General features: G+C 45.2%; 1 protein-coding gene across 1 annotated transcript in view; it reads right to left on the reverse strand.

Annotated features, from left to right (window-relative positions):
* Positions 1 to 12,308, reverse strand: part of Aldh1l2 (aldehyde dehydrogenase 1 family member L2) — a 67,994-nt gene that overhangs the window by 12,227 nt on the left and 43,459 nt on the right. Inside the window, exons 16-19 of the mRNA XM_045153051.1 lie at positions 7,535 to 7,622; positions 6,319 to 6,412; positions 3,274 to 3,373; positions 209 to 307 (exon numbers count right to left, since the gene is read on the reverse strand). Of these exons, the coding sequence (XP_045008986.1) occupies positions 209 to 307; positions 3,274 to 3,373; positions 6,319 to 6,412; positions 7,535 to 7,622 (381 nt within the window). The remainder of the gene's footprint in view (positions 1 to 208; positions 308 to 3,273; positions 3,374 to 6,318; positions 6,413 to 7,534; positions 7,623 to 12,308) is intronic.

Consider the following 12,308-nt stretch of genomic DNA (forward strand, 5'->3'; position numbering starts at 1 on the left):
TTAGGATGGAGGGATGGAGAAGAGGCCTTTGGGCATATTAAACACTCATTCTACCACGGAGTTACCTACACCTTTGAATTTGTCAATACAAAAAAAAAAAAAAAATCAATGCTGTCAGCACACCTGAAAGGTCATGAATACACCTAGAAGTGCTTTTAAGTGAAAGCCATTCCTGTAGAACACACAGAGAAGGTTGCAGTTGCCTCACCACTCTTGTCACAAACTGGTCGTGGATGGATTCTTCCACAAACAGTCTTCCGGCTGCAATACAGTTCTCTCCTTTGTTGAAAAACACCGCACTCATGCCCTGCAGCAGCAGAAGAGAAAGTATGAATGTTGATTGGGACGCCAACATTGCAGTCAAATGATGCACCCAGAGAACGTGGCATCTCGCTTGTTAGTGAAAGAAACTGCTGGGAGATACTTACTATGGATTTGGATTAGTTTGGGTCAATAAGCACCTTAAAAAAAATCTCTTTAACAATAAAATGTTGGCTATTTTACATAAAATTATTTATTTATTTGGTTTTTCAAGGTGAGGTCTCACTGTAGCCCAGGGCTTCGCTAGGTACTCTGAGGGTGGCCTCAAACCCATGGTGATCCTCCTACCTCTGCCTCCTGAGTGCTGGGATTAAAGGTATGCATTACTGCTAACACACCTGACTAAAAACTTACTTTTGATTTTTAATCTTTCTTTAAATTATATTTTATTTATTTGAGAGACAGAGAGACAGAAAGACGGAGGGAGAGAGAGACACAAAGAATGGGTGCACCAATCTGGCTTACATGGGCTCTAGGGAGTTGAACCTGGGTCCTCACAGGCCAGTGCCTTAACCACTAAGCCATCTCTCCAGCTCTCATGCTTTTTTTTTTTAATATTTTTTTTTATTTTTTATTTATTTATTTGAGAGCGACAGACACAGAGAGAAAGACAGATACAGGGAGAGAGAGAGAATGGGCGCGCCAGGGCTTCCAGCCTCTGCAAACGAACTTCAGACACGTGCGCCCCCTTGTGCATCTGGCTAACGTGGGACCTGGGGAACCGAGCCTCGAACCGGGGTCCTTAGGCTTCACAGGCAAGCGCTTAACTGCTAAGCCATCTCTCCAGCCCTCTCATGCTTTTTAAAAAATATATTTATTTATTTATTTGAGAGAGGGGGAGAGAGAGAGGGAAAGAAGCAGATAGAGAGAGCCAGAGACAGAATGGGCACACCAAGGCCTTAGCCACTACAAACAAACTCTGGATGCATGTACCATCTTGTGTATCTGGCTTACATGGGTCCTGGGGAATCAAACCTGGGACCTTGGGCTTCCAAAGGCAAGAGCCTTAGCTGCTAAGTCATCTCTCTAGCCGAAAGAAACAGACGAGCTGGGGAGATTGCTCAGTGCAAAGCCTACTGAACCTGATTCAGCTACACGGTACTCATGTAATAAAGTGCTGGATGTGTCTGGAGTTCTTTTGCAGAGGCAAGAGGCCTTGGTCTGCCCATATTTTCTTTCACTTTCAAATAAATATAACTATAAAAAAAATGGCAATTTGAAGCCAGGCATGGTGGCCCATGCCTTTAATCCCAGCAGTTGGGAGGCAGGAGGATCACTAGTGAGTTTGAGGCCACCCTGACACTACATAGTGAATTCCTGGTGTCAGCCTGGGCAAAAGTGAGACCCTAACTCAAAAAAAAAAAAAAAAGGCAATTTGGGCTGGAGAGATGGATTAGCAGTTAACACACTTGCCTGTGCAACCTAAGGACACATGTTCAACTCTCCAGATCCCATGTAAGCCAGACTCACAAAGTGACCAGCACACAAGGTTGCATATATGTACAAGGTGGTGCATGTGTCTGGGGTTCCATTGCAATGGCTGGCGGCCCTGGCATGCCAATTCTCTCTCTCTCTTTCATGAAAAAGGCAATTTGATTTAAAAAAATGTAATTAATTTAAAAAACTTGCTATTCTACTCAAGCTGGTTCTAAACTCCGAGGCTTAAGTGATTTTCCTGCTTCAGCCTCCAAATAGCTGGGAGTGCTCCTGGACTGTTGCCAGCTACTTTGTAAAACAGTGTTTAAAAAAGTGTCTTATGTTTGGACCATGTTACAGGTTCCTTCTTACTGCTGGCATAAAGCACCCAACCAAAAATAGCTAATGGGAGGAAAGGTTTTATTTTGGTTTCTAATCTCCAAGGGAGGCTTTATGGCAAGAGAAAACACAGTATGATCAGCGGCTGGACATCGCCTCCTTGCCAACAGCAGGTGGAAAACCACAACAAGAGAGTGAGCTGATTCTTATCACCTCTAAGCCTGTCCCCAACATCTCCAGAAAGGCTCCACCTTCCCAACTGCCATCAACTGGGAACCAAGAACTCCAAACCCATGAGTTCATGGGGACACCTGATTCAACCCACCACAGACCCCTTCACCAGAGCCTGATTTGTAGAGCAGATAAATGGGTTGAAGACGTGAGATGTCAGTAGGAAGCGGGGAGAGCCTGAAGCACCAACCATGGTACCTTTACCTTTTCGATGTGAGTGTGATGACCTATCCCATTTAAGAACAGCTTAATTAGAGAAATATAAAAAACAGTTTTTTTTAATTTAATAGGTTTTAAGATTTTAAAAAGCTGTTTTCTACCTATGACTAGTGTGGTGGTCTGAATATAAAACGTCTTACAGGCTCACGTGTTGGAACACTTGATGCCCACCTGGTGGCGCTGTTCAGGGAGGTTGAGGAGCCTTTAGGGGTGGGTCTTTGCTGGAGAAGGTCTTGAGGTGGTGTAACTCCACCCTATTTGACCCCCGGCCCCCTGCTTTCCGACTGATGAGATGTGACTTAGTTTCCCGGCTCTGGCTTGCCATGCCTTCTCCAGCATGATGGAGCTGTAAGCCAGTTAAACCTTCTCTTTCCCTAAGTGGATTGTGACTGGGTATTTTGTCCCAGCAATGAGAAAGTAACTGATACAACCAGACAAAACCAAATCTCATTGTAAGACTTTCAAAACAGGGAGATGAGGGGCTGGAGGGATGACTTAGCAGTTAAGGCATTTGCCTGCAAAGGACCCAGGTTCGACTCCCCAGGACCTACGTTACCTAGATGCACAAAGGGGTGCACACATCTGGAGTTCGTTTGCAGTGGCTGGAGGCCCTCGCGTACCCATTCTCTCTCCCTCTCTCTGCCCCCTCCCTCTTTCTCTGTCAAATAAATAAATAAAATGTTTTAAAAGAAGATGAAATATGTTTTAGAAACAGGCACCTATTTCTTGGTTTTCACTCTCTCTTACCATTCGTACTGCCCTGTCAAGTTCACAGTCATTGAATATTATAAGTGGGGATTTGCCGCCAAGCTCCAGTGACACTTTCTTCAAGTTGCTCACAGCACAGCTAGAGGAAGATAAATGGAAAAGATTATTTAGTCCCTCTTTCTTTCTTTCCCTCCTTCTCTCTCCCTTTCTTTACTCCTCTCTCTGCCTCCCCCTATTTTTGTTTTAACTATAGCTTACAACTTGGCATGAAAAACATAATTGAGCCTCAGAAATAGTAAGAAACTTCTTTAGGGGCCTGTAATAGTCCATGCTGGTAATCCCTGCACTTGGAAAGTGGAAGTGAGAGTTCAAGGGCAGCATAGGCTGTACAGAGACCCTGTCTCAAAAAGTGAGGGAGGGGAGCTGGAGAGATGGCTTAGTGGTTAAGGTGCTTGCCTGTGAAGCCAAAGGACCTCGGTTCGATTCCCCATAATCCTTGTAAGCCAGATGCACAAGGTGGTACATGCGTCCGGAGTTTATTTGCAGTGGCTAAAAGCCCTGGTGCACCCATTCTCTCTCCCTCTCTCTCCCTCTTTCCCTTTCTCAAATAAATAAATAAAAATAAAATATTTTTAAAAAGTGAGGGAGGAGAGAAGGGAAGGTAGGAGGGAAAAGGAAAGGAAGACAAGGGAAGAGTAGAATGGCGATTATTGTAGAAACTAGGTGAGGAGCACATGGAATCCGTTGTGCTTTTCTGAGTTCTTTTCCGTATAAGTTTTCTGTAACACAACATTTTGAAAAAACATGTGGCCAAGTGATAAAATCTCATAGGTAAATTCATATTCTTGCAAGCACAAGGACCTGAATTTGGTCCCTAAGACACACATTATAAAAGAAAAGAAAAAAAAAAAACCTGGGTGTGATGGTGCACGCCTTTAATCCCAAAACTCGGGAGGCAGAGGCAGGAGGATCCTTGTGAGTTCAAGGCCACCCTGAGACTACATAGTGAATTCCACGTTGGCCTGGGCTACAGTGAGACCCTACCTCACACACACACACACACACACACAAAATCAATCATGGTGACATGCTTACAATCCCATTGCTGGGGAGGTAGAGAAATGGGAGAGGATCTCTGGGCTAGTGGACAGCCAGTCTGGCCTACTTGGTGAGTTCTAGGCCAATGAGAGACCCTGCCTCAAAAAAAGGTGGGTGGTAGCTGAGAGGACTGAACCCAAGGCTGTCTTCTGGCTTCTCCATGCCCATGCACACACATGTATGCACGTATCTTTACACATACGCACGCAACCAAATTCACATTCTTTTTTTTTTGGTTTTTCAAGGTAGGGTCTCACTCTGGTCCAGGCTGACCTGGAATTAACTCTGTCATCTCAGGGTGACCTTGAACTCATGGCAATCATCCTACCTCTGCCTCCCGAGTGCTGGGATTAAAGGCGTACGCCACCACGCCCGGCTCCAAATTCACATTCTTTAGGAATTCTGGTTACGTAAAGTTCTGACCAGGAAATTCTAATCAGACTACCAGAACCCTGGAGGTAGGATATGAATGTTTTAGTATATTGTTTATTTCCTCCTCCTCCTCCTCTTTTCAAGGTCAGGTCTTTGCTGTAGCCCAAGCTGACCTGGAATTCACTACATAGTCTCAGGGTGGCCTCAAACCCACAGCAATCCTCCTACCTCTGCCTCTTTAGTATGCCACCATGCCCAGCCCCTACCAGTGTATATTTTAGGGTTGTGGCCTGCCACATTTTCTTTTACCTTAGGTCCTTTTAAAATTTAATTAGTTGATTTGTTTGAGAGAGGGAGGGAGGAAGAGAGTGGGTGTGCCAGGGTCTCCTGCCATTGCAAATGAACTCCAGATGCGCATGCCACTTTGAGCATCTAGCTTTATGTGGGTACTAGGGAATCGAAGCAGGTCATCAGGCCTTGTGGCAATCACCTTTGACAGCTGAACTTCTTTCCAGCCTTTATTTTGGTTTATCTTTCCAAGGTAGGGTCTCACTCTAGCCCAGGCTGACCTGGAATTCACTATGTAGTCTCAGGGTGGCCTCAAACTCATGGCAATCCTCCTACCTCTGCTTCCCAAGTGCTGGGATTAAAGGCATGCACCACCACGTTTGGCCTAACTTTTTTTTTTTTAATTCTTATTTTTTTGCCCAAGGCAACTTCAATTCCCAAACCTGCCTCAGCCTCCCAAATTCTGGAATTGCAGGCTATGTTTGACCTTTTGCTTTCACCATATTTTACAAAGTAGGGATTACCCCAGTGTATTTAATTTTATATCATTTTTTTCTGTAATTTTAACAATAATTTTAAATCTAATGAATTCTCTATGTGTATGTCAGATTTACATAACTCACTGCCTTGTTTTGGACAATGAAATTGTCAGCATTAAAAAAATACAAACTATAACTACATTTGAGAATCCATCTTGTCATAGTCCAGATTTTTTTATTTTTCAAGGTAGGATCTTACTCTAGCCCAGGCTGGCATGGAATTCACTATGTAGTCTCAAACTGCCCTGGAGCTCATAGCAATCCTCCTACCTCTGCCTCCTGGGTGCTGGGATTAAAGGCATGCGCTACCATGCCCAGCTAGATTATCACATGTAATATATAAATAATGTCTTTTCCATTACTTATGCTGGATGACAGCTTCAGTACAGAGAACTTTATGCTGGATGGTGAATTCCCAGTCAGGGGTAGAATTTCAATGAGGCTTTGATATTTATTTGTTTTATCTTGTTTTGTAATACTGGGAAGCCAATACAGAGCCTTGTGCATGCTAGGCAAGTGCTTGGCCATTGAGCCACACCCTAGCCCATGGCTCTGGGTTATAACTAAGGATTTTAAAGCACTGGGAAGTGTATATTCAGGTTATTACCACGGCCTTTAAAGCACTGGGAAGGGTTCTAGTCTGATATCTCAGTTTTCCGTAGCAACTAAGTAGGCGTCTTTTTTCTGTTCCATGTGTTTGTTTTTTTTATTTTTCCTCACTCCAAAATGCTCTGTTTAAACCCAAACAGAAGCCTAGATTAGCAGGCTCTGGAAGAGCAGCCTGTACCTCTTCATGATCTGTTTGCCGATGGAAGTGGAGCCAGTGAAGCCAAGCTTGCGGATGTCAGGATGCTCCGAAAGGCATTGTCCTGCGACGCCCCCTGTAGAATTAGCAGATAATCCACGAATTAAGACATGACTCCAGGCTCGCAGTGAGGGCGGGCCTGCACTCACTGAAGTAGATTCCTTTTTTCAATTATTATATTTTATAAGAGAGAGAAAATTGGCATGCCAGGGCCTCCAGCCACTGCAATCAAACTCCAGATGCATGTGCCACGTTGTGCATCTGGCTTATGTGAGTGCTAGGGAAATTGAACCTGGGTCTTTAGGCTTTGCAGGCAGACTTTAATGTCTAAGCCACCTCTTCAGCCCTGTATTTAGTTTTAACATAGTTAATTCAGGGTAAGACTGCAGTGGGAAAACATACACTTAGCTATCTTTAAGCCACCCATTGGTCATAGTGAAAGGCCCAAGAATTCAGAAGCCCAGAAATACTATCACGCTCCAAAGGGAGCTTAAGCGGGCCCCTGCATACCTCAAACTCCAGGCTTTACTCTCTGTTGGAAGCAAGTAAAGAATCCCTCTTCTCATTATATCAGAGCCCGCTCCTAATATAAAACTAGGTAAAAGGGCATGAGATAGCCCTCAAGGATGGGAAATGAGTAATGAAGTGAACCACTTATTTGGTTTCTGTAAATAGCCTGCACCATAAGCCTTAATAGCCCACACTGTAAGCCTTAGTAGCCCACACCATAAGCTGTAGCAGCCTGCCTCAGACCACCAAGGTCATAGGAGACTGATACCACACTCTGCTACTCCCACCCAAGGACCTGCGCAAATGCTGACCACCAAGGTCATAGGAGACTGATTGGTCCATGAGGGGCTTAAACAAATTAAACTAATTGGCTTAGAAACTATGGAGTGGCACAAACTGACTGGCTCGCACCCCACGGGCTCCTGATGTTAAAAAAATGATTGGTCTAATGCACAGGCTTTGTTAGCAACCCTATAAAAAGTGTCCCGTTCTGCATTCGGGGCTCTGCAGTCCTCTACCCCTGCGGGTGTACGACTGTGGGCCCCAGCGCGCTTGGAATAAAATCCTCTTGCAGTTTGCATCAAGACCGCTTCTCGTGAGTGATTTGGGGTGTCGCCATATCCGGGCAGAGCGTGGGGTCCCCATCTTGGGGTTCCTTCAATAGCACAGCAGGTCACCTGTGACCTACCTGAGCCTGGAATGATGTTGATCACCCCCTTCGGAAAGCCTGCTTTCACAGACAGCTCTGCAAACTTCAAGGCAGTCAAAGGCGTGACCTGATAGGACAGATGGCAGTTTTCTTTTTACACCCTATCCTGTCCTCACCAAGACTCCACAAGAGCTCATTTTATTTGTATCTTACATTGTTCTATGGGGCGAGGTATTTAACGTAATTTCAGACCCACAGCAAAGCTATCAAAATAGTACAAAGAATTCCTTCTATATTCTTCACCCTGATCCCTCAAATGAGATGGCTTCGCGGCTTGTTTTCAAAGCCTGATGTCCTGGGTTTGACTTCCCAGTACCCACGCAAAACCAGATGCACAAAGTGGCACATGCATCTGGAGTTCATTTGCAGTGGTAGGAGGCTCCAGAATGCCCATTCTCTCTCTTTTTCTCAAATAAATATTTTAGAATGCTAAACTTTTGCATCTGGCTTATGTGGGTCCTGGGGAACTGAACCTGGGACTTTTGGTTTTGCAGGCAACCTCCTTAACCACTAAACCATGCCTGTCTGGAGTTTGTTTGCAGTAGCTTCCTCTTTCTCACTTGCTCTCAAATAAAAATAAAATAAATGCTAACCTCTTGTCATACGCTCTTTCTATATATTCTATATGATATTTTCCCTACACCACTTATGAGTGTGATCATAGTTTGTCTCTGTTTCTATGTGTATTCTCTAAAAGCAGGAAATTCTTTTATGTAACCATAGTATAATGTTCAAAGTCAATACAATAATGGTTTTATTGCAAATGAAGATACAAGATCATGCTACCCATTTAGTTCTGTCTGTGCTTTGGTTCACCTGGGAAAGTTTCTTTTGTTTTGGTTTTTCAAGGTAGGGTCATGCTCTAACACAAGCTAACCTGGAATTCACTATGTAGTCTCAGACTGGCCTGGAACTCACAGTGATCCTCCTACTTCTGCCTCCCCAGTGCTGGGATTAAAGGCGTGCACCACCATGCCCAGTACAGAAAAAGAGGGGTGGAGAGAGAATGGGCACACTAGGGTCTCTAGCTGTTGCAAATGAACTCCAGATGCATGTGCCACGTTGTGCATCTGGCTTTACATGAGTACTACAGAATTGAACTCTGGTCATTAGGCCTATGGACAAGTACCTTAACTGCTAAGCCATCTCTCCAGCCCTGGGAGTTTCTTGAAAAAAATATGGGCTGGAGATATGGATCAGTGGTCAAGGCACTTCTCTACAAAGCCAAAGGACCCAGGTTTGATTCCCCAGAACCCTCATAAGCCAGATGCACAAAGTGGTGCGTGTATCTGGAGTTCATTTGCAGTGGCTGGAGGCCTTGACATGCTTATTCTTTCTATCTGCCTCTCTCTCTTTCTCAAATAAAGAAATAATAAAAATACATAACATATATTTATTGATGCTGGAGAGAAGGTGTGTGCATGCCACAATGCACGTGTGGGGGTCAGAGGGCAACCTTGAAGCGTCTGCCCCACCTTTGAGTCAGGGTCTCTCGCTATAGCAAGCAACCTGCCAGACTGCTGGCTTCGAGCTTCAGATGCTCCTGGCTCTGCTTCCCACAAGTGGGGATCACAGATGCATGCGCCACCTTGTGTCTGCCTTTACATGAGGGCTGAGGACTGAAACCCAGGCCTGCGCGCTGTGCAAACACGTGCCTTTAATCACTGAGCCATCTCCTCAACCCCAAGGTTCTGACTTTTTTGTATTTCTTTTCACTGACAGGTTTTGGTTCCTTTTTGTTTTGGTTTTCCGAGGTAGGGTCTTACTGTAGCTCAGGCTGACCTGCAATTCACTATGTAGTCTCAGGGTGGCCTCGAACTCATGGTGATCCTCCTACCTCTGCCTCCCAAGTGCTGGGATTAAAGGTGTGTCCCACCACGCCCAGCTTACCCTGACAGTCTCGAAGTGTACATGCTATTTGTATCATGCAATGTTTGTTGGCCTGAATTTGTTTCTTTCTCGTGAATCCCACCAGCATGATGGTGCACATGTCACTCAGGAGGCACCTGCTCTGGAGAGGCCCAGTCCAGGTGTGAGCTTTGATCATGTGATCTCTGTGCTGTTAGGCTAGCTTTATCAATCTCACCTGTGCTGAGTATAATTCTCTCATTGGCTGTGGTCAAGTTTGGGAGACATGCTTCCAAAGTCAGGAGTGGGCTGGTGTGCTCGGTTGGGACACTGCTTTGCTAGCATGCATGTTTGAGCCCCAGCACCATATAAATTGGGCATAATGGTACACATCTGTAATCCCAGCACCCAGGAAGTGGAGGTAGGAGGACCAGAAGTTCAAGGTCATCCTCATCTACACCGCGATTTCAAGCCAAGCCTGGTGTACAAGACCCTGTGTTGTATAGCAGTCCTCGGAATTAAAATATTCCCTCCTGAAGGGAGGAGGGAGTCAAAACAAGATGTCTGGAAGAGCTGAAACTTAAAAGGTCATATAACCACGTCCCAAGGTTACAGGAAAGACTGCTGAAGGGCAGATTTGACCAATGTTAATCAGAGATTGCAACACTCCCTGCTGGGGGTTAGGACGGAAGTGCAGGAGACTCAGGAAGCTAACAAGTCTGGAGGAAGGTTGCCAGACCCCAGTCCTAAGGCTATGTAAAGGGAAAACAACTGCTTGGGGAAGAGACCTGCCCGCAAGCTGTGAAGCGCGCTCCAGGCTAAAGCTTCCGTGGGCCGTCACCTGGGCTGGGCTGGGCTGGGCTTTTTGGTGACGCAGCTGCCTTTGAGTCATCCATTGTTCCTGTGAGCAGTCCCTCCTCACCCTGCTCTGCAAGCAACCCCAATAAACTCATCGGTTCACCAAAACTGGTTTTGGTGTAAACGTCCTGTCTGTCCTTTGTGGCCTATCTGTCACAAAGATGTGAGTTCACATCTCCCCAAAGGAGAAGTTTTCTGAGACACCCTATCTCAAAAATAAATAAATAAATAAATAAAAATAAAAACCCACAGAAGAAAAGTTATTGTACAGGGCTGGAGAGATGGCTTACTGGTTAAGTGCTTGCTTGTCAAGCCTAAGGACCCCGGTTCGAGGCTCGATTCCCCAGGACCCATGTTACCAAGATGCACAAGGAGCGTACGCGTCTGGAGGTCCTTTGCAGTGGCTAGAGGCCCTGGCGTGCCCATTCCCTATCTATCTATATGCCTCTTTCTCTCTCTGTCTGTCACTCTCAAATAAATAAATAAAAAACAAAAAAATTTTAAAAAGTTATTGTAAAGAACAGATATTTCTGAGAACTGCCTGATACTTTTTTTAGGATTTCCCTGTGTATATATGATTTTAGTTGCCATAATTACTCTTTTTTCTGCATGCTTTTTCCTTTCATATCTTTAAAATTTTATTGATAATTAAATTTAAATACCTACATATTTCTTTTTTTTTGGAGGGTTTTTTTTGAGACTGTGTAACCCAGGATGGCATCAAACTCACTATGTAGCCCAGGCTGGCCTTGCACTTGTGGCGATATTCCTCCTAAGTGCTGTGATTACAGGCATGCACCACCATGCCCAGTTTACCATTATTTCTCTTGGGTGTGTGTACATATGCATATGTGTTCATGTTTTTTTTAATTAATTTTTATTTATTTATTTGAGAGCGACTGACAGAGAAAGAGGCAGAGAGAGAATGGGCACACCAGGACCTCCAGCTACTGCAAACAAACCCCAGATGCATGCTTTTACCTTATGCATCTGACTAACATGGGTGCTGAGGAACAGAGCCTTAAACCAGGGTCCTTAGGCTTCACAGGCAAGTGCTCAACCGCTAAGCCATCTCTCCGGCCCTGTGTTCATGTTTTTGAGTGCACCACACCATGCAAGTGAAGGTCAGAGGACAACCTTGGGTATCCTCGCCTTCCACGCTGAGGCAAGTTTTCCTGTTCACCACAGTGTACAAAAAGCCAACTGGCCCATCAGTTCCAGGGATTCTCCTGTGTGTCTCCCATACTGCCACGGGATCACTGGGATTAGGCATACACTATTGCATCAGGTTTTAGGTGGGTTCTGGGGGTACAGACTCAGGTCCTGGGTGCACAGCAAGCACCCCCCCACCCCCACACTGAGCCATTTTCCCCGCTCCCTGGCTTACGTTTTCTTCTGATGTCTCATAAATTCTCTACATATAGTTTCCTAACTACTTGGCACTTAGCAAGTTTGCAAGAAGCGAACCAGTTTGTAGATAGTCAAGGGATTATTACACTATGCTTGCTGATCACAGAAGGGCTTTTGTTGTAGGTATGTGCGCAGTGTATGATGTGTGGCATGTGCACATCTACTGTACAGGCGTGTGCCCTCCATGCACACGAACACAGAGGCTGGAGCCTGTCAGTCCTCCACTATTGCTCTTCCATCTTATTTCCCTGAGACAGAATCCGTCGCTGACGTGGAGCTCCCAGTTCTCAGCTAGACTGACTGAACAGCGAGTCCCAGAATTCCTCCAGTTGCTACCCCCACTAAGCGCTGCTTACAGGCATGTGTGGCCACACTTGGCTTTTGACATGGGTGCGAAACCAGGTTCTTGGTCTGGTGAAGCAAGGGCTCTTACCCACTGGGCCATCCCCGCCAGCCCCGTACAAGCTTTATGTTACAGAATACACCCCACATAAGATAGTCATGTGTCAAATGAGGATAAAAAGTTAACCATGATATATGGAAAGATGCCGCGATAGCCATCTCATTTTGTTTAGACATAGTGCTTAGAAAGTATGTCTGGTTTTTTGTTTTTTTTTTTTTGAGAGAGGGAGGGCAC

The sequence above is a fragment of the Jaculus jaculus genome, chromosome 6 (assembly GCF_020740685.1).
Source record: "Jaculus jaculus isolate mJacJac1 chromosome 6, mJacJac1.mat.Y.cur, whole genome shotgun sequence".
NCBI lineage: Eukaryota > Metazoa > Chordata > Mammalia > Rodentia > Dipodidae > Jaculus > Jaculus jaculus.